Below are 25,542 nucleotides of genomic sequence, written 5' to 3' on the forward strand. Positions count from 1 at the left end.
GGTGCCATTCTCCTCTCGGGATCTTGGGCACGCACGCACATGCGCTCGGTGTGAGTTTAAGCCCCCCGGTCCAGGACTCGAACCACAGTCGACTGTGTGGGAGTCCAGTGACATAGCCATTACGCTAACTGCTGGTCCCAAAATTTGGTTTTTCATTAGGTAATTATGGTGATGGGAAGGCCTAGAAAATGTAAACATTTTTTTGTTTTTCTTTAAAAACAAAACAAAACACAAACTTGCCCTTTTTAAAAAATATTTAATTTTATTCATTATTATTACTTTGTAATTTGATCAGAGAGACAGAGAGAGAGGGAAAGGGGGAGGGCAAGCTGCCAGGTCAGGGACTCGAACCATTTCAGCCATGTGGGAGTCTAGTACCTTAACCACCATGCCACCTGCTGGCCCCCAAACTTACCCTTTTGTTCAGACTTCCCTACCCAGATTCTCTTACCTACCCCCTAATATTTTACCTCTGTTCCAAAAAGAGTCTGTTTCATGTATAGTCTTTCTGGTTACACATGTAGGAGGAAAAATACTATCTTTACTTTCTGTTTTTGGAACTATTACAATTTTCTCTAGAGTTTTAAAAAATAGATTGTAGCCACACAAATAACGTTTTTTAGAATTATTTTAAATTTATTTATTTACTTATTTATTTTAATTTGACCAGAGAGAGAGAGAAAGCGAGAAAGCGAGAAAGTAAGCTGCCAGGTTCAGGACTTGAACCACAGTCGGCCCTGTGGGAGTCCAGTGCCCTTAACCACCATGCCACCTGTTGGGCCCATAAATAAGATTTTTTAAAATTAATTTTTATAAAACATTAAAGTACATTTTAAAGGTAATAGCATCACAGAGTTTGGGGAAATTTTATTGAGGCTAACCATTTTTCTAACTTTAAAATTATTTTTATGTTCTTGTTTGTTTTTTCCTTCTACAAGTTCACTATTCTTGGTATCTTTTGTTTTTCAGTTTTAACATCACAGTTTTTATGACTTTTTTAAAATAGATTTTTGCTATATGGCATGCGTGCTCACCAGAGAGACAGAGACAGAAATCCTCCAGGGGGGATGGCCACACTGTAATCCCTTCTCCTCCTTTCAGGGTCATGGGTGTGCGTGTCCACATGCCCAGTGTAAGTTTTATGCCTCTGGATCTGGGACTCAAATGCAGTTGACTCTGTGGGAATCCAGCAACATAACCATTAAGCCACCTGCTGGTCCCCAACATCACTCTTTTAATGTCATGAAATACAAGTACAAAGTACTGTATAAGTATGCTTCTTACTACATGGAGATGAAATCATACATTTCTGTTTTACCTCCCTAGATTCTTTATTTTTATTATTATTATTTTTTAAACATTCAATCACTATACATCATTTGGCTTGTACAGAGAATTTACCCAATATGAAGTACTTAGACCAGTCCAGTTGAAAATACTATACATGTTACCATTAGCAAGTGATAAACCATTTCCCATAAATGTCATGCCTCTCTATTTTTTCTCTCTGATTTCCTTCCCTATACTCTTTCCGTCCCTGCTCCACACTGTCTTCAGTGTCTATAACTATTTTCACTGCTTTTATGCCCTTCAATATTTCAATCTCTATGATAGTTTGGATAGTCAGTATATATTAAGTGAAGGCATATAATATCTTTCTTTCATAGCCTGGCTTGATTCACTCAGCAGTAAGTCTGCCATATTTCAATCACTTTCTATCAGATGCCAGGGTCTTATTGTTTTTTAATGGCCGTATAGTATTCCATAGAGTATATATGTCAGCCCTTCTCAATCCATTCATCTATTCGTGGACATTTATGTTGGTTCCATGTCTTGGCAATTGTGAATAATGCTGCAATAAACATGGATGTGCAAGCACTTTTCCAACTGAGCATTCTCCTGTCTTTTGAGTAGATACCCAGAAATGGGATTGCTGGATCAAAGGGTATCTATTTGTAGATCTTTGAGGAACCCCCATATTGTTTTCTACAGTGGCTGGATCAATTTACATTCCCACCAACAGTATAGGAGAGTTCCCCTTTCACCACAATTCTGCCAACACTTGCCATTTTTTTTTTCTTTTTTTTTTTTTTTTGTATTTTTAGTCATCACCATTCTGACAGGGGTTAGGTAGTATCTCATTGTGGTTTTAATCTGCATCTCCCTTATGAGGGATGTTGAGCATTTCCTCATATGCTTTTTGGCCATTCTTATGTCTTCCTTAGATTTTGTTCAGTTCATTTTCCCATCTTTTAGTTGGGTTAATCATTTTTTTTTCAGGTAAGCTGCTTGAATTCTCTAAGTATTCTGGTTATTAATCTCTTATCTGAGGCATAGTTTACAAAACTGTTCTTCCATTCCAAGGGTTGTCAATTCACATTAATTATTGTGTCCTTTGCTTTTGCTTTGCAGAAAAATTCTTAATCTGTTATAATCTTACTAGTCTATCTTAGAGATTATTGCTTGTGCTTTGAGAGTCTTATTTAAGAAGTCTTTGCCTACCCCAATGTTTCCCAGAGTTTCCCCAGTGTTTTCCACCCAGTAGTTTTATAATTTGAGGTCTTAGGTTCAGATCTTTAATCCATTTTGAGTTGATTTTTGTTAATGGTGAAAGATGGGGATCCAGTTTCATCTTTCTACATGTGGATACCCAGTTTTTCCAGCACCATTTGCTAAAGAAGTTTCCCTTTTCCCACTGGATTGACTGATATCCTTTGCCAAAAATCAGTTGGCTATATATTTTGGGGTTTATTTCTGGGGTCTCTATTCTATTACATTGGTCCCCTATCTGTGTGTGTGTGTGTGTGTGTGTGTGTGTTTTGGAGAGGTTTTTGCTGTAGGGTGCATGCGCTCGTCAGATAGACAGAGAGACAGAAAGCGAGAAATCACCCCCCGGGGGGATGGCCACGCCGCAATCCCTTCTCCTCCATTCTCCTCTTGGGATCTCGGCACTCATGCACACGCACACTGCGTGAGTTTTAAGCCACCAGGTCCGGGATGCGAACCGCAGTCGACTACATGGGAGTCCAGCAACATAGCCATTATGCTAACTACTGGTCCTGCACCTATCTGTTTTTATGCCAATATCATGCTGTTTTGGTTTTAACAGCTTTATACTATGTGTATATTTGTGTTTTTACTAGAATCTGTATTGACCAAGTAAGCCATTGTACCACAATGATGATCCATAGGGATTTTTTTTTAATACCTATTTTTTTTTTCATGAATAAAAAGGCTCACAACTCATTTCAACCATTGCAGACTTACACTGATCTTAAAATATTCCTGGTCAAAGGAATATTTTTAATTGCAACGTTATGCTTTGTTCTTGGCAGGTGGCTTGGTGAGTAAGGTGCTGGACTCCCACATGGCCTATCACTGTTTGAGTCATGGACCTAGTGGCTTGGTTTCTCTTCTTCTCTCTCTGTGTATGTCTCTCTCTGGTCAAATTAAAAAATAAATGAATGAATAAGTAAAATTAAATAATTCTTTTGAATACACACACACACACACAAACACACACACACACGTATATATTTACATATATTCCTGGTCAAGGTATTTGGAGAACCACTGAGAAATACAAAATCACTTTAGCCAAAAGTAGTAAAGGGATAATATTATTTTACATTGGCCAGATTGCCGTTATGTTGGCATTGCAAAGACACTGTGCACTTAGTTGGGGTTAGGAAAAATGTTGTTTCAATAGCCCTCTTACTGTGCAGGAAGACAAATTACTGTTTCCTGCAAATTCCAAAATAGTCATTGGATAAGCAGTAATTCACAAAACTCCATTTATAGATCATATAGTACCCCAAGTGCTAAAGAAAAAGTAAGTTTACAAATATTCACACTGTCTTTCCTACCTCTCAAATGGTGCAATCTCAAGTAACATCAGCTAATAAAAAAGTAAACCAGGCTAATGGCCAAAGCATGCCTAATAGTTTTTGGTCATTTTGACTGAGAGTCTTCTTATGACAGACAAAAGAAGTGATGAAAGCTGCATTAACTTTGTTTGGCTGTATGAGCAAGAAATACTAATTAAAAGAATACCAAAACATTTTGCTTTTATAAATAAATGAAAGGATGCTTATCTTTTTTTTTTTTTTTTAAGGTTTTAAGCATTATTCTTGCTGTTTAAAAAAATCATTCAAAGTGTGTCAGTCTTTAAGAATAAATGGTGGTGGGGGGGGACAGCACTTAGCATAATGGCTATGTTGCTGGATTCCCATGTAGCAGACTGTGGTTCAAGTCCCAGACCTGGTGGCTTAAGCTCACGCCAGCGCGTGTGCATGCGTGCCCGCCCAAGATTCCGAGAGGTGAAAGGAGGAGAAAGGATTGTGGCATGGCCATCACCCCCCGGGGGTTGATTTCTTGCTTTCTGTCTTTCTGGCGAGCACACGTGCCCTATAGCAAAAACCTCTCCAAAAAGAAAAAAAAGAAAAAATAAATAAAAGAAAATTGGCCTTGGGAAATATTGTAGTACATACGAATGCATTATTAAATTTTTTAAATATCCAGGGTATTCTATCGCCTACTGACTCTAACTTCCTTCTAAAGTAAAATGATTATTCTACTATAAGACTTGGGTAAAGTAAGATTTTTTTCCTCATCAACTCTTTTTCATCTATATTTCATTTAAATCTTTTTTATTTTTAGATTTGAACCTCCAAGACTGCTTATGTCTTGCTTGGGAGTTTTTCTGCTATTTATTCAGAGCTATACTGACTGTAGGGTGTGGCATGTGATGGGAACCCAGGACCACACAGAAGTAAAAGCAACCTAATTTAGTGGATCATCTGAGAATTCATTGGAAAAAGAAAGAATCAGTGTGCCACTGGAGAGAGATACCCTCCAGCAAACCATGGATGGAGTGAGTGAGTGACTCACAATCAGATGACAGGCGGGTAGGCCAAGAAAACTATTCTAGTCATAACCTGTCTCTCATACAGACTCTGAGCCTGAACCTTAAAAAGAGAAACAAAAGTTCTCTTTTCCAGAGTGCCTGTGGTTTGCGATTGTATGTATAGTGCGTGGTGCGTACACTCAACACTTTGCCAGTGCTCATGGCACCTTGCAAGTTAAGTCATACAGTCCCCATTTGACTGATAAGGAAATTGAGGCGTACGGCAATCAGTAATTTGCTAAAATCACAGAGCTAATAAGCTAGGATTAAACTGAAGCTGTGTTGACCTCAGCATTTACTCTGTGGTACTGTAATACCAGTGTAGTCATGATTGTGAGTAGCTTCACAGGTCTGTTTTTTCTTAACTTCAGGGACTCTATTCTGAAAAGAGTTGTTATTGCTAGTACTAGATAGGAAATTTTCAGCATTTTAATACCATTTACATCTTTTCTATTTTTTTTTTTTTTTTTTTAAAGACAGGGGCTTCTTGTGTTGTCTAGGCCAGCCTCAACCTCTCAAGTAGCTGTGATGTGTGGTGGCAGGCACCACTGTGGCTAAGCATTTAGGGTGGGCTGGGAATTGAACCTGGGCCTCCCATGCAGCCTCTGCCTGCCAAGTAGGAGCATCAACTAGCCAATCCTAGTCTTTGGAGTCACTTTCTTCCATCTTCTCAGCTCTATGAGTTACTAGCTAATTGATCCTGGTGCTTTACTGTTTGAGCTTCATTGTCCTCATCAGTGAGCTAGAGGCAGTAATAACATTTACCTCAGGGAGTTTCTCTGAGGATAAAATTAGCATTTTATGTTGTGTCTGAATGTGATTTCTACAAGTCGATATTAGAGATACAGATGTTATAATAAAGTGTTTCTTCCATTGCAGGTCTAATAGAATTTTCTGTGGGGAAGTTTAGATACTTCAAGCTCAACAGACCCTTTCCAGAGGAAGCTATTTTACGTCATATTTCCAGCAATGTGACTTTTCTTATTTTCCAAATACACTCCCAGTATCAGAATACGACAGTTTCTTTTTCTAGGGTAAGTAACAAAGAATTATTTCAGTAAAAATCTTGTTTATGTTTTTGGGTCTCATATGTAGGGATAAGCATTAGAATTGGTATATCTGTATGTTTATGACTTTTTCTTAAATTACAAAAAAATCAAGATTGAGTCTTGTCAACTTAGTTATTAAAACTGGCCAAAACGTGAGCATCCGAGGCTCTGCGGCCTTTCTTGAGTGTGGTGGCCTCAGACTTAGAGAAGGAGTGATAGAGAGCGGAGTAGAGGGGGCAGCATCTTGTGACAATTATCCCCTCTTCACAGTTAAGTTTTCCTTATGATTTTCTACCTTTTCATTTTCTTACTTTAGTGGGTTCTTAATTTTTTTTAATCGCCAGAGGGTAGGTACACTTGCTAGAAAGAGAGAGAGAAAGAAAGCACCCCCCAGTGGGTGTGGTCACACCACAATCCTTTTTCCTCTTTTCCATCAGGATTTTTGACATACATGCACACATGCCCAGTGGTATTTTTTAAGCCATCAGGGCCAACATTGAAACCATAGTCAGCCATGTGGGATCTGGCTTCTTCACTGTGTTATAGGCTGACCTTGTCCTTAATCATTTTTTTCATCTTTTTTTTTTTTTTTTTTTTTTTTTTAAAGACAGGGGCTTCTTGTGTTGTCTAGGCCAGCCTCAACCTCTCAAGTAGCTGTGATGTGTGGTGGCAGGCACCACTGTGGCTAAGCATTTAGGGTGGGCTGGGAATTGAACCTGGGCCTCCCATGCAGCCTCTGCCTGCCAAGTAGGAGCATCAACTAGCCAATCCTAGTCTTTGGAGTCACTTTCTTCCATCTTCTCAGCTCTATGAGTTACTAGCTAATTGATCCTGGTGCTTTACTGTTTGAGCTTCATTGTCCTCATCAGTGAGCTAGAGGCAGTAATAACATTTACCTCAGGGAGTTTCTCTGAGGATAAAATTAGCATTTTATGTTGTGTCTGAATGTGATTTCTACAAGTCGATATTAGAGATACAGATGTTATAATAAAGTGTTTCTTCCATTGCAGGTCTAATAGAATTTTCTGTGGGGAAGTTTAGATACTTCAAGCTCAACAGACCCTTTCCAGAGGAAGCTATTTTACGTCATATTTCCAGCAATGTGACTTTTCTTATTTTCCAAATACACTCCCAGTATCAGAATACGACAGTTTCTTTTTCTAGGGTAAGTAACAAAGAATTATTTCAGTAAAAATCTTGTTTATGTTTTTGGGTCTCATATGTAGGGATAAGCATTAGAATTGGTATATCTGTATGTTTATGACTTTTTCTTAAATTACAAAAAAATCAAGATTGAGTCTTGTCAACTTAGTTATTAAAACTGGCCAAAACGTGAGCATCCGAGGCTCTGCGGCCTTTCTTGAGTGTGGTGGCCTCAGACTTAGAGAAGGAGTGATAGAGAGCGGAGTAGAGGGGGCAGCATCTTGTGACAATTATCCCCTCTTCACAGTTAAGTTTTCCTTATGATTTTCTACCTTTTCATTTTCTTACTTTAGTGGGTTCTTAATTTTTTTTAATCGCCAGAGGGTAGGTACACTTGCTAGAAAGAGAGAGAGAAAGAAAGCACCCCCCAGTGGGTGTGGTCACACCACAATCCTTTTTCCTCTTTTCCATCAGGATTTTTGACATACATGCACACATGCCCAGTGGTATTTTTTAAGCCATCAGGGCCAACATTGAAACCATAGTCAGCCATGTGGGATCTGGCTTCTTCACTGTGTTATAGGCTGACCTTGTCCTTAATCATTGGGAACAGATTTTATTTATTTATTTATTTATTTATTTATATATGTGTGTGTATACATATATATGTACATATACACACACAGATTTATTATTTAATTTTATTTATCATCATTATTATTTAGTTTGCTACAGGGCACACATACCAGAGTGAGACAGAGAGAGTGAGAGAGAGAAAGCAAGTTGCCATGTCTAGGACTTGAACCATGCTTGGCTGTGTGGGACTCCAGAATCTTAACCATCATACCACTTGCTGGCCCCCTGATAATATATTTTTATGGGCTTCTGTTGTTGTTTAGCTTTTTAGTATTGAAACTTACTAAGAATCCTACAAGATCAACTTTATTCTTTGGAATCTCGTGCAGACAAAAATGATACCACTTAGTATATCCAGCCCCGTGCTATGCTTCCTATAGTTTCTGTTGTAGTTGTTAGGTTTTTGCCCTAGGGCATGTATGCTTGCTGGAGAGAGAGTGAGAAATCACCCCCCAGAGGTGATGGCCACCTGCAATCCCTTCTCCTCTCAGGATTTTGGGCATACACATACACATGGTTGGTGTGATTTTTATGCTGCTGGGTCCAGCATTTAAACCTTTGTCAGCCATGTTGGAGTCTAACACCTTAATCACCATGCCATCTGCTGGCCCACACTCTCAGTAATTTTAAGGACTGTGTTATGATATTATCACTAAACTCCTAATATTTTTTTTGAGAGATTTTTGCTATAGGGTACATGCACTTGCCAGAGAGATAGAGACAGAGAGACAGAAAGCAAGAAATCACACTTCCTTCAGGGTGTTGTTCATGCCACAGTCCCTTCTCCTCTGTTCTCCTCTTGGGATTTTGGGCATGCATACACACTTGCCCGACATGAGATTTTTTTAAGGCGCTGGGTCTGGGACTCAAACTGCAGTCAACTACTGTGGGAGTCCAGCGACTTAACCATTATGCCATCTGTTGGTCCTGAGACCCCTTAATCTTAACTTTTGCTTTGCGAAGTTTTTTAAGTTACCAAGAATCTGCCATTTATGGTAAACTCTACACATCTACTTATGTTTCACTTACTTGACTCCTTAGACTAATAAATGAATTTCACCTTCCATGAAATTATACTTCTTTTAAAAATAAAAAAGAAATATTAAAGGAAAAGTAGGCGAAAGTGCTCTTGCTTAGGTCTCTTTGGTCTTAGCCACAGAGGCGGATGACGAACGTCATCGTTTGGGAAGTGTCACGATAAGACGCACAGTTGTGCCACCCCTGTGATTGTAAGGCCTACCGCCTTCAGAAGTCGAGCTGTGGCAAATGCAGCTATGCTGCCGAGTGCAAGAGAAGGTGTAACTGGAGGGCCAAGGCTAAAAGAAATACTGCTGGGACTGGTCGAATGAGGCATCTAAAAAGTGTATATCGCAGATTCAGGCATGGATTCTGTGAAGGAACAACACCCAAACCCAAGAGGGCAGATGTTGCAACATCTAGTACATCTTAGGATTTCTGTGATTAGTCAGGCAATAAATGTTCTGGTTAAAAAGAAAGAAAAAATATTATTTGAATATAGTTAATACATTTTGGATCCTTGCTACTTTTGTTCCTTTAATACACTCTTGAAAGTATACTATTAACTATCCCTTTCTGCATAACCAGATCAGGGATATAACTGGACAGATTTACTCACTTGCTGGTGTATGAGAATTATCCCAAAGTTGCCTCATGCCTTGATATTTATTTAGCCTTCCTCTGTGGGTCGTAGGCTCACATTCTGGGATTTCTTTCAAAGGAGCCAGAAGTGGCTGAGGAAGCAGGTTTTATCATGCTACGTCATTCACGGAGCTTTTCCTTCTCTTCCTTGAGAGGCCGTTTTTTCTTAGTATCCCTGAGGCAGGGACCCAAGTGACAGTTCTGTTACTGAGACTTAGAGGAAAGAGGCCATGAGAGAAATTTGCTGCACCAGGGCGTATATCCAGTGGGTTTGATCAGATTTGACCTGTCAGGGAGCACTGCTTCAAATCTGTCCATTCTTTAGAAACAGAAGGGGACATCAGCATCTCTGCATTCTAACAAACCTTGAATTAAACCTTAGGATGTATGTTCTCTGTTTTCTTCCTTGCTGATTCTTGAACAGTGAACCAAAAGTGAGTCACGTCTTTTAATGAAGAGATGAGAAAGATGAGATGTATATAAAGGCCTGTGAAAATTAAATGGAATATCTTATGAGTTAAACAAAACCAAAAAAGAAATTGCACTTTTTATTTAAGTCCATCTTCATTTTAAGGTTCTAGAAGTTGGCAAACAAAGCTGTCTTAACCCAGGTCATATATAATTTTATACTCATTGATTATATTACCTTTTCTAGTAAGTATTTTGTATTTTTATTCTTGCCTTCCTATTACTACTACAAAGCTTTTGAAATTGTGCATGTACACGTATGCATGTGTATGTCTGCAGAGGCGTTGGAGGAGTGGAGGGAGATAGTTAATGGACTAGAAGTAGGAGAGTCGGACCTAGAAAAGAGAGGAAGGAGTAAGTTGTGTTAATTATGACACGTAACAGTGTCTATTACCCATATATTGATTTTGCCTTAGTTCTTTGCACCAGAACAGAAAGTTAAACTTACTGGGACCAGCAGATGGCAGAGTGATTATGTTGTTGGACTCCCACATGGCCTTCAGCGATTTGAGTCCCAGACCCGCTGGCTTCAAACTCATGCCAGACACATGTGCATGCGTGCTCAAGATCCTGGGAGGAGAACAGAGGGGAAGAGATTGCAGTGCAGGGTGTGTGTGTGTGATTTCTCGCTTTCTGTCTGCCCTTGTGTCTCTGTTTCTCTGGTGAGCGCATGCGCCCTGTGGCAAACATCTCTCCCAAGTCAGGGGAAAAAAGTTAAGCTTGTTAGGTTTCATAACTTTCTTAGAAAGGAAGAAGCATGCCAGTTCCTCAGGGGAGGCCAGATTTTTTTCTGGTAGTAAAGTCAGAAGAAAACATCCTATTCAGGCCCTCAGTTAAGAGACATAGTGAAATGATACATGGATGATTTCCTTCTTCTTCTTTTTTTTTTAAAGCTGGCTCTACTTTTTTTTAAGTTTTAATAAATAATATGATTTTTTAAAAAAAAGTTTTCATTCTTTCTTTCTGTGAACCAGGGAGAAAGAGATAGACAGTTGGGGAGACAGACACCCCAAGCAGCGTTTTTATGCTTCTAGCTGCATTCCAGTCTGGATGGTGGGCTTGAGCATGCCCTGTGTGTTTACGGAGGTCTCTGGATGTGAATCCAGAACATTCCCATGTTGGTCAGCCTTGCAGAGCATCGTAGTACCGCTGTGTCCTCGTCCCCCAACACACACACACCCGCCCCAAGATGATGCTCATCTTAGTACATCACAGCAAAGACATTTGAAGGAAAAGAGAGAATGGGGAAGAAAGACATTTATACATATTAAATGCCTCTTATGTGCTAGGACAGTGGTTCTCAAGTTCCTGGGGCCATCAAGTAATAGACTCTCTCCCAGGCAAAATAGATCATTTCAGGGCTGTGTGTGTGCATGTGTATGTTTGCATGTAGTTTCTTGGGGACCTCTAGGATCTTAACGCCACTCTCAGGCTTCTAGTTAGGAACCTTGTTTTTGGTTTCTCTATAGTTAATTCTCACAAGAGCTCAGCAAAATGGTTGTAATGCCGGCTTCCATGTTTGAGGAAGCAGAGCTTGGATAAAGGGAGCCAACAGAATGAGTGACAAAAGTTGTTTGGCTGAATAGCATTTTGGTTGTCCTTAGGTGTTTTTTTTTTTTTTTTTTTTTAATTTTCTATGGGGCACAGGTGATCATCAGGGAGAGCGAGAGAAAGTGAGAAAGCATCCCCATGAGAGATGGTCACACCTCAGTCTCTCTTCCATTTCTTCCACCTTTTGGGATTTGAGGAATGTATGCACACATACCTGGCATGGTTTTCAGGCTGCTTGATCCAGAGTAGGTCCACACAGTTGGCCACATGGGATCCAGCTGCCCTCACTACCACACCACCGCCTGGGCCAGTTGTCCTTAGTTATATTACTGTAGCTTTCATTTCTTGGGTTGCCTTTGGTTCTCACTGCTGCTACCACTTAGAATCACGACCACTGGGCCAGTAGATGGTGTAGTAGTTATGTCACTGGACTCCCTATGGCTACCACAGTTTGAGTCCCATACCCAGTGGCTTGAAACTCAATGCCAGGCATGTGTTAATGTGTGCCCAAGATCTCGGGATGAGAATGAAGTAAAAGAGATTGCAGCATGACCACCCCACCTAGGGGATGATTTCTCACTTTCCTTCTCTCTCTCTCTCTCTCTCTCTTTCTCTCTGGAAAGTGCACATACCCTGAGGCAAAAAAAAAAAAAAAAACCACCGCAGGCAAAAAAAAAAAAAAAAAAAAAAAAAAAAAAACCTTAGAAAGGGGCTGGTAGATAACATGGTGGTTAAGGTGTTGGACTCCCACATGGCTGACTGCAGTTCGATTCCTGGACTTTTTTTTTCTTTTTCTCAGTCTCCTTCTCTCTCTCTCTCTCTGGCTCTCTCTAGTCAAATTGAATCACAATAAATAGAATAAAATAAATAAATATTGGGAACCAGCAGTTAGCATAATGGCTATGTCGCTGGACTCCCACGTAGTCGACCGTGGTTCACGTCCCGGACCCGGTGGCTTAAAACTCACGCTGGGCGCGTGTGCATGCGTGTCCAAGATCCCGAGAGGAGAATGGAAGAGAAGGGATTGCGGCGTGACCATTCCCCCTGGGGGGTGATTTCTCACTTTCTGTCTCTCTGTCTCTCTCTTGTCTATCTGGCGAGCGCACGCGCCCTATAGTGAAAACCTCTCAAAAAAATAAAAAAGAAAAAAAGAAAAGAAATCGTGACCAGAACTGCACTCAGCTCTGAAAGTGAGTGGTTTGTGTGAAGAGTGTTGTTTCCTCTGCCCTTCCTGAAGAAGCGTGATGCTTGGGCATTTGTGGGTCATCACAGCATTTGGTGTTTGATCTTGACCCTGGAGTTAATGTTGGAGCCATCCTCCCTTATGCTTGTCAGATCGAAACCAATTTGGCGCTATTTTATTCCCATTTCCTTAGCTTTAAGAGAACATCCTAAATTTGTCATTTCTTAAATCCTATATCTTAGCATTTTATTATTCAAAAAAGTTTCTGAGCAGGTTGGAGGATGGTAGAGGGGGAGGGTATGAAGGAGGATTACAAGGGCACAGGGAGACTGCGGGGTGACCCATCTGTGCACTGTCTTAATTGTGGTGATGGTTTCACAGGTGTCTACATATGTCAAACATTCCAAATGGTATTCTTTATGTGCAGTTTATAACGTAGCAATTATAACTCAGTTTTAAAAGCTTTCGAAACCTGAACTCCTTGGGGACAGAACTCCTTTCTGTCTTACTATATGTCTCAGTACTTGACATAGTAAATATATATATATTTTTTGAGAGGTGTTTGCTATAGGGTGCGTGCACTTGCCATAAAGACAGAGACAGACAGAAAGTGAGAAATCACCCCCAAGGGGGGATGGCCACACCGCAATCCCCTTTCCCCCATTCTCCTCTTGGGATCGGGTACACACGCACATGTACCTGGCTTGAATTTAAGCCACCAGGTTCAGGACTTGAACTGTGGTCGACTACATGGGAGTCCAGCGACATAGTCATTACACCAACTACTGATCTTGACATAGTAAATCTTAATTCAGGTGAATTAAATAGCTTGTTTCCCTGAGCATCTGCTGTTCCTGATCAAAGATCATTTTTATAGGCCAAATGTTTGTTTTTATAGGCCGAATGTTTGTGTCTTCCCCAAATTTATATATTGAAATCCTAATTCCAATAAATTGATATTAGGAAGTGTGACCTTTGGGTCTGGGAAGTGATGGGTCATCAGAAAAGGCATAAAGTATTTTTTCTATTTTTCTTTTTCAAAAAACTATTTAGAGGTTTTTGCTTTAGGGAGCATGTGCTTGCTGTGAGGAGGGCGGGAGGAAGAAAGGGAGTGAGGGAGACAGACAGTAAGAGGAAAAGTGAGAAATCATCCCCCAGAGGGATGGCCATGCTGTAATCCCTTCTCCTCCTTTCTCCTGGGATCTTACGGAGACATGCACCTGGCGTGAGTTTTAAGCCATGGAGTCCGAGATTCAAACCATGGTCAGCCATTTGGGAGTCCAGCACTGTGACGGCTACACCATCTAATGTCCCCTTTTTTCTCTGTTTTTCTGTGCAGAAATGCATCATGACTTTTCTGATGACCCTATAGATTTTGAGGGAGTGGATTAATGCCCTGTACAGGAGGCCCTGGAGAGCTCTCCATCCTTCTGTCATGTGAGAATCAGCCAGAAGTAGGCAATCCACAGCCCAGAGAAGGGGCCTCATCAGAACTTGACCATGCTGTCACTCTGATACCAGGCTTCCAACCTCAGAACCCTGACATTAGGTTTCCATTGTTTATAAACCACATAATCTATAGTACTTCATTACAGCAGCCTGAACTGACCTAGGCGGTTCATATGCTTTAGGGTTCCTCTTGCGTGTGTATGTATGGGCCTGTGATCCTAAAGATAAAATAATTTAATGATTTTCATCTTAATTATTTGTTCATATTCATATTTTTAAAATAATTATTTAACTTTATTTAATTTGACCAGAGAGAGAGAGAAAGTGAGAAAGCAAGCCACCAGGTCCGGGACTCGAACTATGGCCAGCCATATGGGATTTCAGTGCCCCTAACCACCATGCCCCCTTTTGGCCCCTTCATATTCATTATTTTTTTTTTTTTTTTGAGAGGTTTTCTCTATAGGGCGCGTGCGCTTGCCAGACAGACAGAGACAGACATAGAGACAGAAAGCGAAAAATCACCCACCCGGGGAGATGGTCACGCCGCAATCCCTTCTCCTCCATTCTCCTCTCGGGATCTTGGGCACGCACGCACACGCGCCCGGCATGAGTTCTAAGCCACCGGGTCTGGGACGTGAACCGTGGTCGACTACGTGGGAATCCAGCGACATAGCCATTACACTAACTGCTGGTTCCCCATATTCATTATTTAAAGTAGGTCTAATTGTTTTGTTTTGGGAATATTTGGAATGGGACATGTGTACTGCATCAGCTCTGGAATTGATGTGTTGTCCTCAACTCTGTTGATGATGACTTTTCTTCTAATTGCAGACTCTCCTTCCCAATAGCTCAGGAACAGGCACTGATAAAGGCCTGGTTTTCCTTCTTAGACCGGAGCAGAGTATGTGTACTTGGTACTTGGAGACTTCAGATGCGGAGCCTGTCCAAAATGTGGCCATTCCACTCTCCTACTCTGAAACAGGTGACCTTTCTGTCTTTGACACTCTGTTATTCTCTGGTATATGGAACATGTTTATAAAAATTTAAGGAAAATTATAATCCTTATTAAGATTGTTACAAGTACAATTTATTTCATCAGAAATGGTTTAAAAGCAAGAGAGTTTGAAGGTTAGTGTAATAACTAAGAGTTCAGGTAGTGACTATGAGAATATTCTTATTCATGGAAGAAATGTTTAAGGAGCAGTAATGGAAAGGGAAGATACAGTCCTTTTATAGTTTAGTTGGCTATTCTAGGCAGAGGAAGCAGTAAGCGTAATGTCAGGAAGAATGGAATATTTGGAGAATAGCTTATAGTGGGTATGGCAAGGCTTTGGAGGGCCTTATATCCATTCTGAGATTATACTCCACTTTGAGGCAGGTTCTAAGGAAGCAGAGAGTTTGCTTGTTTGTTTTTTAGTTTCCTGTAGGGCATGGGCTTGACAGAGAGAGCGGGGGGGAGGGAAAGTGAGAAATCACTCCTAAGGGAAGGTCACCACACCACAATCCCTTCTCCTCCATTCTCCTTTTGGGATTTTGGGCATGCATGCACACACACCTGGAGTGATTTTCAAGCTACCAGGCCCGGGACTCAAACCATGCAGTTGACCATGTGGGATTCAGCCACCTTAACCTCTATGCCACCCGCTGGCCCATGAAGAGTAGAGTTTTTAAGCAGAGGAATGCATTTCATTTCTTAGAAAGCTGTCGTCCGAAGCAGTGTAGGGGGTGGGTTGGAGAAGGCCTGGCAGAGTCAGAACTCGACATACTTGAGGGCTCAACATGAGAAGTGAGAATCTGAACTGAGGCTGCAAGAGGGAAATGGAGAAGAGTGGCTGATTTGAGATACGGGAAGAAGAGGTGATAAGACTCCGTGACCAGTGGCTGTGGGTTATAAGAAGGGAGCATAGGTTTTCTATTTTGACAGTCAGGAGATCGTGTTACAAAATAGGCATAGGAACAGTTGTTGGGCTGCTGGATGTTTTTTGTGGGGGCAGGATAATAGATGGTGATTCTAGTTTGGAACATAATCTGAGATGCTTGTAGGATATGGAAATGAATAGTAAGACAGTTTAAAATAAGCATCTGGGGTAGAAGGATGAGGTTAGATATTCAGTTAAATAATAGCTGTTAGTAAAAGCCATAGCAGTAAGATTGCCCAAGCAAACACTTAGAGATTTGGGGGGGAGGGGGTGTGGCTCAGGTGGCATGGTGGTAAAGGCTCTGGATCCTATAGAACTGACTCCACAGTTCGAGTCCCAGATCTGATGACTTGAAAAACATGCTGGGTGCTTCTGTGTCATGCATTCCTAAAATCCCTAGAGGAGAATGGAGGAGAAGGGATTGCAGTGTGGCCATCCCTTTGGGGGATGCTTTCTCAATTTCCTTCTCTCTGTCTCTCTCTGCCAAGTACCCTAGAATAAAAATAAAAAGATAGATAGATAGATAGATAGATAGATAGATAGATAGATAGATAGATAGATTTAGGAGGAAAACACTAGCACATACCTGAATTATGCCAGGCACTGTTTCCGCCAACTGCTGAGAAGTAAGCATAAGTCTGAGGAGTAGTCAGGGAAGTAGGAAGAGAGCCTGGAGTTCTGCCTTCCATGAGGAGCTGGAAGTAGCACATTGCAGAGAGGCTAAGAGATTGACTGAAAGTAATCATGTGATGGCGTAGTTAAGAGCTAGTCATGGCTGCTGATAAGAGTCTTTTTAGTAGCACACGGAGGTGGGAACTAATAATAGATTACAGTGATTGAGGAGTGAAGGTGAGGCGAGGAAATCTAGACTTTTCTTGAGGTTTTAGGGTAAAGAGAAGGGGAAAAAGCAATAGTTAATCAAGGAGGTAGAATCTGAAAGAAAGATGACTGGAGTTGAGGAAAGAAAACGTTATCTGTAATGAAAAGTGAAAGAGTAAAATCTGATAAAACACAGACTTCAAGCTTCCATGAAGGACGATGTGCGGGACCAGCAGTTAGCGCAATGGCTGTGTCGCTAGACTCCCATGTAGTCGACCGCGGTTCATGTCTCGGACCCGGTGGCTTAAACTCACGCCGGGCGCGTGTGCGTGTGTGCCCAAGATCCCGAGAGGAGAACGGAGGAGAAGGGATTGTGGTGTGACCATCCCCCCTGGGGGGTGATTTCTCGCTTTCTATCTCTCTGTCTCTCTCTGTCTGTCTGGCAAGCGCACATGCCCTATAGGAAAAAAAAAAAAAAAGATGATGTGCAAAGATAAGTTACAAATAGTGGCCCTTCAACTGGAATATGTATCATTTTCAATATGTATCATTTTCTTGGATATGGTAGATATGCAGGAAAAGGAGGGGATGTAAGAAGAACACACGTTTTTATGTATTATTTTGTATTTTTTTAATTGAAAGGAGGCATATACACACACTAGAGAGAGAGAGAAACAGAGATAGAAGGCACCCCACAATGGGGTATGGTTATACCACATCCTTTTTCCTCTGTTACTCGTTCCTGTCAAGATTTTGGGCATGCATGCACATGTGCCTAGTGTCGTTTTTGATCTACTGGGTTCAAGATTCAAACTACATTCAGCCACGTGGGATCTGGCTCCATTGTATAGCACTTAACTGCTGTGCTACTGGGCTGGTCCGAGGAGAGCACAGAAGTTGGACGAAGCACATACGCTCACTGCATGTCTCCCTGTCAGCTGTCAGATCTGGCTGAGGGAGATCAGCTACCAGAATTCTAGCAGTTGGGGGAAACAGACTGGTTGTGAGGATGATTGGCTGAGCATAAGAACTTGTGATCTGCATATTTGCATTGGTTTTCCTAGTCTGGCCTAGCTCAGCTTCCCCACTTGAGGACCCCATACACAGGTCTTCATGTGAAGCTGAGCCAGTGTTGTGACTTGATTGGGTTTTGTCATGCTAAAGGTCACAGATAGGATTAATAATAAGTAAAGAAGAGCTGTTTTAGCACATTTTTAATGTAAATTAAATAGTTGAAGTTATTTTGTATTTAATCAAATATCCAAAATGCTATTCCTGTAAGTGGTCTTGGGGGTCTTTTATTTTTTACTCTTTCTTTTTCTTAAGAGAGATTTTTGGGAACCAGCAGTTAGCGTAATGGCTATGTCGCTGGACTCCCACGTAGTCGACCATGGTTCGCGTCCCGGACCCGGTGGCTTAAAACTGACGCCGGGCACGTGTGCATATGTGCCCAAGATCCCGAGAGGAGAATGGAGGAGAAGGGATTGTGGCGTGACCATCCCCCCGGGGGGTGATTTCTTGCTTTCTGTCTCTATGTCTCTGTCTGTCTGTCTGGCGAGCGCACGCGCCCTATAGCAAAAAACTTCTCCAAAAAAAAAAAGAGAGATTTTTGCTATAGGGCACATGTGCTTGTCAGAGAGACATAAAGCAAGAAATCACTCCCTATGGGGAATTGGCCATGCCACAATCCCCTTTCCTCCATTCTTCTCTTGAAATTTTAAGCACTCACGCACACATGCCTGGTGTGAGTTCTAAGCTTCAGGGTCTGGGACTCAAACTGTGGTTGGCCATATAGGAGTCCAACAACGTAACCATTATGCCATATGCTGGTCCCATTTTTGCCCTTTATGTATTAAAAAACCATTCTAGATGGTGATACCATCTTTCTCTTTGTTGAGAGGCAGTTGAAAAATGGATGTTTCTTTCCCTTTTACCCATGGAGTTCCTTTTCTCTTTGGTAGTTTTTTTTTGTTTATTTCTCTATCCACAGGAATTTAAACTCTTTGGGGGTCACAGACCTTAAAAATGAACATTTCAGGACCAGCAGTTGGCATAACGGCTGTGTCGCTGGACTCCCATGTAGTTGACCGTGGTTCGAGTCCCAGACTCGGTGGCTTCAACTCACACCAGGCGCGTGGGCGTGCCGGGCCAAGATCCTGAGAGAGAATGGAAGAGAAGGGATTGCGGTGTGGCCATCCCGCCGGGGAGTGATTTCTCGCCTTCTGTCTCCCTGTCTCTCTCTGTTTTTCTGACGAGTGCCCGCGCCCCATAGCAAAAACCTCTCAAAAAGGAAAAAAGAAAATTTTGGGGGCTAACAGGTGGTGCAGTAGTTAAGGTACTGGATTCCCACATGGTTGACCACAGTTCAAGTCCCAGACCTGGCAGCTTGAAACTTACACTGGGTACCTGTGGGTGTGCCCAAAATCCCAAGAGAAGAATGGAGAGAAGATATTGTGGCATTGTCATTCCCCTGGGGAGTGATCGCTTGCTTTCTGTTTGGCTCTCTGGCCAGCAGATGTGCCCTATAGCAAAAATATCTAAAAATAAAAAACGAAGAAAATAAAAGAAAATTTCTCTCTCTAGGAAATGCGTAAGTTTAACATTTGGCATATAATTTCATGGTGTTCATGAAGCCCCTAAAACCTATTCTTGGGCTCCTGCTTAAGAATCTGTCTCTCCTGACCTTTTTAATTAGAGTAGAGATGGGCAAACTGTAGATCATGAGCCAGTCCAGCTTGCTGCCTATTTCTGTATCTAAAATTTTATTTATTGTGTATTAAGTTTCTTTCTTGGGATCAGCAGTTGGCATAATGGTTACATCACTGGACTTCTGCTTAGTTGACCGTGGTTTGAGTCCCAGTCCCAGCAGCTTAAAATAACGGCAGGCCTGTGTGCATGCTCGGCCAAAATTCCGAGAGGAGAACGGAGGAGAAGGGGTCGAGGCATGGCCATCCCTCCCCCCACCCCGGGAGGGGGGTGATTTCTCACTCTCTGTCTCTCTGGTGAGTGCACGTGCCCTATAGTAAAAATCTCTCCCTAAAACAAACAAATTTCTCTCTTTCATGGGAGGACAGGGTGAAAGAGAAAGACAGGCACCTTTAACAGGGTCTCACACTGCATTCCTTCCCCACAGCCTTTTCCAGCCAGCCAGAATGGGGTGGCTCTCAATAGTTCTCTGTAATAAAATTGAATCATTTAATTGTGGAGTTTTTGTAATTTAAGCCTCATTACTAATAATTGAACCGCCATTGTGTGTGCTCTGGTGTGTTCAGGAGGCAAATCCTCTTCTCCTCCATGGCTTCCATCCCAGTGCAGAGCATTGTGCTACTGCAGCTGGGCCTATAAAGTTTTATTGAAACATATTACGCTCGTTCATTTATATGTCGTTCATGACTGCTTCTGTGTCAAAGGACACAGCTGAATCGTTGCCGTATAGAGCAACAGATCCACAAAGCCCAAAATACCATCTGGGCCTTTACAGAGTTTGCTGTCCCCTTTTCTGGGATCTTTAACCTGATGTAGCTTTTTCAATTGCCATAGTATGTGTGAACTTACCAGAGAGAGACAGGGCAGGAGGCGGGTGGTGAGGAGAAAACATCCACCAATGGGGTGTGGTCACCCTGCAATCCCTCTTTCATCCTGTTGGGATTTTGGGCATGCACATACAAACACAAACACGCATTTTACATTCTTTCTTTCTTTTTTGAGAGATTTTTGCTATGGGGCACATGTGCTCGCCAGAGAGACAGAGAGAAAGAAAGGGAAAAATCACTCCCTGGGAGGATGGCCATGCTGCAGTCCCTACTCTTCTGTTCTTAGGATTCTGGGCATACACACACACACATGCCTGGTGTGAGTTCCAAGTCTCTGGACCTGTGACTTGAATTGCAGGCAGCCATGTGAAAGTCCAGTGACCCAACCACCATACCTCCTGCAGCCCACCCTGTGTGTTTTTCAAGCCACTGGGGCTGGGATTCAAACTGTGGTAAGCCACATGGGATCCTGCTGCTTTATACTTTAGGCTACAGGGTTGGACACAACCTCAGTTAACTTTATCCTCTATAACCTCAATTCATTAGCTTATATAAAACTGGAAGCTCTGTGTTTATGTTTAGTTTCTATATGGGAAGTTCTTGTAAGAGTAGAGTTCTGTTTTCCGAGATGATTTGGTATATAAAAATTCTTTGTTTAGTAACTCCTCTATTTTTCATCCAGATCCTATCCCTGGAGGCTGTAACTTGGAGTTTGATTTAGATAATGATCCTAACATTTACTTGGAGTTTAATTTCTTTGCAACAACTATCAAATTTGCCCCAGCAAACCTAGGCTTTGCAAGGTATGTCTATCTGCCATCTCCTAAAACTGTTTACAGAACATGTATGACTAACTGTTGTGTAGATTCAGCAAATTCTCAAGCTCATAGTTCTCTGTACTGCAATTGAATTATTTAATTACTTAAGAAAGCCTCATTACTAATCATTGAGCTGTCATTTATAGTTGATATTTTCCCTTTCCATTACCATCAACTCTTTTTAAGAACCAGATGTCAGGGCCAGCAGGTGAAGGACGAAGAGCAGTGAGAAAACAAGCTGCCAAGTCTAGGACTTAAACCATGGTTGGCCATGTGGGAGTTCAGTGCCTTAATCACCATATCACCTGCTGGCCCGAAATTTTTTTTTTTAATTTGTATATTTCTTTCATGGGAGTGAGGGGCAGAGAGATAAGGAGAGAGAGATAAGCACCCCAACAGGGATTCATGCTGTGATCTCCCTCCCACAGCCTTCCTGGCCAGCTAGGACTGTGGGCACACTTGCCAGACGTGTACAGTTGACTGGGGAACTGAACCTGTGATCTTCTATATTGATCCAGCCTTGCTTGAGCAGTGTATTATTGCTGTGCCTCAAGCTGGCCCATATCTTAGTTTTTATGAAGTATGTTAAATATAGAAAGCACTCCGTAGTCCTGAAATATTCTTATATTTTCATAAGGATTTCATTATTTTTATTCAAACTACCTCAGTTTCTGCTTTAGTAGCTAACATTTGAGTAACATTTGAATGCTCCTTGTGCTTCAGCTATAACGCTGAGTGCTATATACATATATATACATATATATATTTGTCATTTAATCCGAAAAGTTGTATGAAGAAGGGCATTGTTTTTTTTGTTTTTAAATTGTCAGAGGGTACGTGCACTCCCCTAGGAGATAAAGAGTATGAGAAAGCACTCCCTAGTGACATACGGTCATGTCAAAATCCCTTTTCCTCCATTTCTCTATTTTCTTGGCATTTTGGGCATACCCGCACATGAACATGGTATGCTTTTCAAGCCACCAGGGCTAGGGTTTGAACTGTGGTAGGCCATGTGGAATCCAGCTCCCTTAATCACTAGGATATGGCACAGCCCTAATTGCTCTTCTCTTATAGAGAGGTCTTTTAGTCTTGTTCAGGCTGAGTGACTTGCCCACATGCACATAGCTGACAAATGGTGAAGTAGACTGACATTAGAATCTGACAATTTAACCATACTTGACTGTCAGTGTGTCTTAGTTCATGCTTCTATAACAAAATACCATAGATGACTGATAAACAACAGCTATGTATTTCTCACAGTTCTGGAGGCTGGAAGTCCATATCAAGGTGTCCACACAGTCAGGGTCTGGTCAGGGCCTTCTTCCATGTTGCAGATTGCCAGCTTCTCATTGTGTCCTTACCTGACAGAGAAAAGGCTAGAGAGCTTTCTGGGGTCTCTTTTATTATTTTATTTTATTTTTTAAAGATTTATTTAATTTGATTTATTATTATTATTCTTTAATTTGATCAGAGAGAGACAGAGAGAGGGGAAGTGAGAAAGCAAATGGTCAGGTCTGGGACTTGAACTGCAGATGACCATGTGGAAGTCCAGTACCTTAACTACTATGCCACCTGTTGGCCCCTCTGGGGTCTTTTATTTTGTTTAACTCCCTTCCTTCCTTCCTTTCTTCCTTCCTTCCTTCCTTCCTTCCACATACATACATACATACATACGTACGTACCAGAGATAGAGCAAGAGATAGAAAGGGAGAAAGGAAGCCACCAGGTCTGAGACTCAAACCACAGTTGGCCCTGTGGGAGGCCAGAGCCCTTGACCACCTCGCCACCTCACCACCTGCTGGCCCCTGGGGTTTCTTTGATAAGGACATTGATCCCATTCCTGGGAATATCCATTCACCTCCTCCCAAAGACCCCCACATCCTAATACTACCTAAGCTCTGGGCTTCATGAGAGTTTTGCTATCTCCCCGTCCTCTCCTCTGCCTGGCCTCTTACCTCCCAAGGGCCCTACTTCCTAAGACTACCACATTGGGGGTTAGATTTTTAACGTACAAATTTTGGAGGACACAGCATTCAATCCATAATGGTGTGTTACTTACTTTTCTTTAGAATACCAATTATTTCCCCTGCAAAATGTGAACTGTTGTTTTAGTGCATTTTTCTCTTACTCTCAACTGAATACCACACTGGGTAACTTACAAAGAATAAATATTTAATTAGTTCACAGTACCAGAGGTCCAAGGTCAGGAGTCTGCATCTGGTGAGGGTCTTCTTGTTGGCAGGGACTCTGCAGAATCCTAAGGCCACTCAGGGCATCACATCGCAAGAGATTGCATATGTCTGTCGGTCTTATTCCCCCTCCTTATTAATCTTCACCACCCTGATGATCTTCATCCTGATTACCTCTCAAAGGCCTCACCTTTAATTCCAAAGTCAAATTAAGTTTCCACCTTTTTTTTTTTTTTAAGAGAGATTTTTGCTATAGGGCACATGTGCTTGCCAGAGAAACAGAAAGCGAGAAACTGCCCCCCAGGGGACATGGCTATGCTGCAGTCCTTTATCCTCTATTCTTCCCTTGGGATTTTGGGCATGCATAAGTTTTTTTACGTCACTAAGTCCAGGACTTGTACCATGGTTTACTTCGTGGGAGTCCAGTGACATCCCCATTACACCATCTGCTGGTCCCAAGTTTCCACCTTCTTAATACCTTTACAATACAACCAAATTTAATGCATGAATTCTGGGCACACATTCAAACCATAGAATTGTTGTAGAAGATTGGGATTCAGTGTTTTGATTCCATTTTATAGATGAGGCTTGCAGCATTAGAGACTGATGTTGGGTTTTGTTGGTTGACTTTAGAGGTGCAGATCCTCCACCGTGTGATGTTGGGATGGGCCGGGACTCCAGGTGGAGGTTGCAGTATGAAGTCTACCAGTATTTTCTGCCTGAGAACGATCTCACTGAAGAGGTGTTGCTAAAACATGTGCAGAGGATGGCCACAGTGCCTGACGTGAAGGCCAATGCCGCCAAGGTAAACCCAGGTCTCTCTATTTGTGTGGCTAGATTATGATGTCTTTGTAAGAGTTGAGGAGGGGAAAAGGTACCATGAGTTTATTTCTTAGTATTTTGATCATCAGTTTATTCTTTTATTTTGTTATGAGGTGCCTTTGTTCATGATATCTCAGAATAAGGAGATGCATATTAGTTATGTTTAGTTTTAGTTATATCCACATCTGTGACCTGGTAATCTTGAGATATGGGTGGAACTGGTGGTAATTTTCTGCAGACTCCCATACGAGTTAGATGAGAAACTACTTAAGGATATATACATTGGCATTAATACTTGAACCCAAATTCAAAGCCTGTAATTTGGAGCAAAAATGTTCAGTCATTATGTAGAAAGAAGTGATTGAAGTAGGCTATATATGATTAGCCTGGGGGCAGAGTCTTTTGCAGGGCAAGATCTTACTTGTGACTGTGTCATCTGGGATGTCATCCCGCATTCTGAGAAATCTTAATGCAGGCAAACTCATTATATGCTCGTTCACAAATTTAAAAACTGTTGGTAAAGTTTATTAGTTGCCTTTAGGTAAGATATAATTTTTTTTTTTTTTAAGGTTTTTGCTATAGGGTGTTTTCGCTTGCCAGGAAGACAGAGATAGACAGAGAGACAGAAAGCAAGAAATCACCCCCTAGGGGGGATGGCCAAGCTGCAATCCCTTCTCCTTTCTCCTCTCGGGATCTTGGACACACATGCACATGCACCCGGTGTGAGTTTAAGCCACCAGGTCCAGGACTTGAACTGCATGGGAGTCCAGCGACACAGGCATTATGCTAACTGCTGGTCCCCCTAATTTTTATTTTCATAAAGAGTATAAGAACTTGTAAAATAGGTCCTTTTTACATTACTTTTCTTTTTCTTTCTTTTTTTTTTTTTTTAAGAGAGATGTTTTTGCTATAGGGTGCATGCACTCACCAGAGAGACACAGAGAGACAAAAAGGAAAAGAGAAAAATCACCCCCCAGGGAATGGTCATGCTGCAATCTCTGCCTCCATTCTCTCCTTCCGAGTTTGGGTATGCCTGCACAGGTGCCCAGAGTTAGTTTTAAGCTACTGGGTCTGGGACTCAAATTGTGGTCGACTACATGGGAGTCCAGTGACGTAACTGTTAAATCTGCTGGTCCCTGCTTTTTGTTTGTTTGTTTGTTAAAGAGAGATTTTTGCTGTAGGATGCATGTGCTCACTAGAGAGACAGGAAGGGAGAAATCACCTTATTGGGGGGGGGGGAAGGCCAGGCTGCCATCCCTTCTCCTCCCTTCTCCTCCCACCTACAGAATCAGACAGTATTTAAAAAAGATTCACACAACAATTCACAGGCCCAATGAGTTTGTTTTAGGACATGCGCACTGAGATATTTAAAAGTGAAATGTATCTGTAACTTACTTT

The 25,542-nt window shown here is 41.7% G+C and overlaps 1 protein-coding gene across 7 annotated transcripts in view; it reads left to right on the forward strand.

Moving 5' to 3' along the window:
• TM7SF3 (transmembrane 7 superfamily member 3) overlaps window positions 1-25,542 on the forward strand; it is a 56,906-nt gene that overhangs the window by 9,791 nt on the left and 21,573 nt on the right. For 5 of the 7 annotated variants that reach the window (XM_014587222.2, XM_014587221.2, XM_014587224.2 and 2 more), the window contains 4 exons: window positions 5,786-5,940; window positions 14,876-15,026; window positions 20,998-21,118; window positions 23,956-24,127. In XM_014587222.2, the coding sequence (XP_014442708.1) occupies window positions 5,786-5,940; window positions 14,876-15,026; window positions 20,998-21,118; window positions 23,956-24,127 (599 nt within the window). Of the gene's footprint in view, window positions 1-4,659; window positions 4,878-5,785; window positions 5,941-14,875; window positions 15,027-20,997; window positions 21,119-23,955; window positions 24,128-25,542 lie in introns of all 7 variants that reach the window. The other 2 variants (XM_014587232.2, XM_014587231.2) reach the window with 1 other exon arrangement.

This window comes from Tupaia chinensis, unplaced genomic scaffold (assembly GCF_000334495.1).
Source record: "Tupaia chinensis unplaced genomic scaffold, TupChi_1.0 Scaffold000028_1, whole genome shotgun sequence".
Taxonomy (NCBI): domain Eukaryota; kingdom Metazoa; phylum Chordata; class Mammalia; order Scandentia; family Tupaiidae; genus Tupaia; species Tupaia belangeri.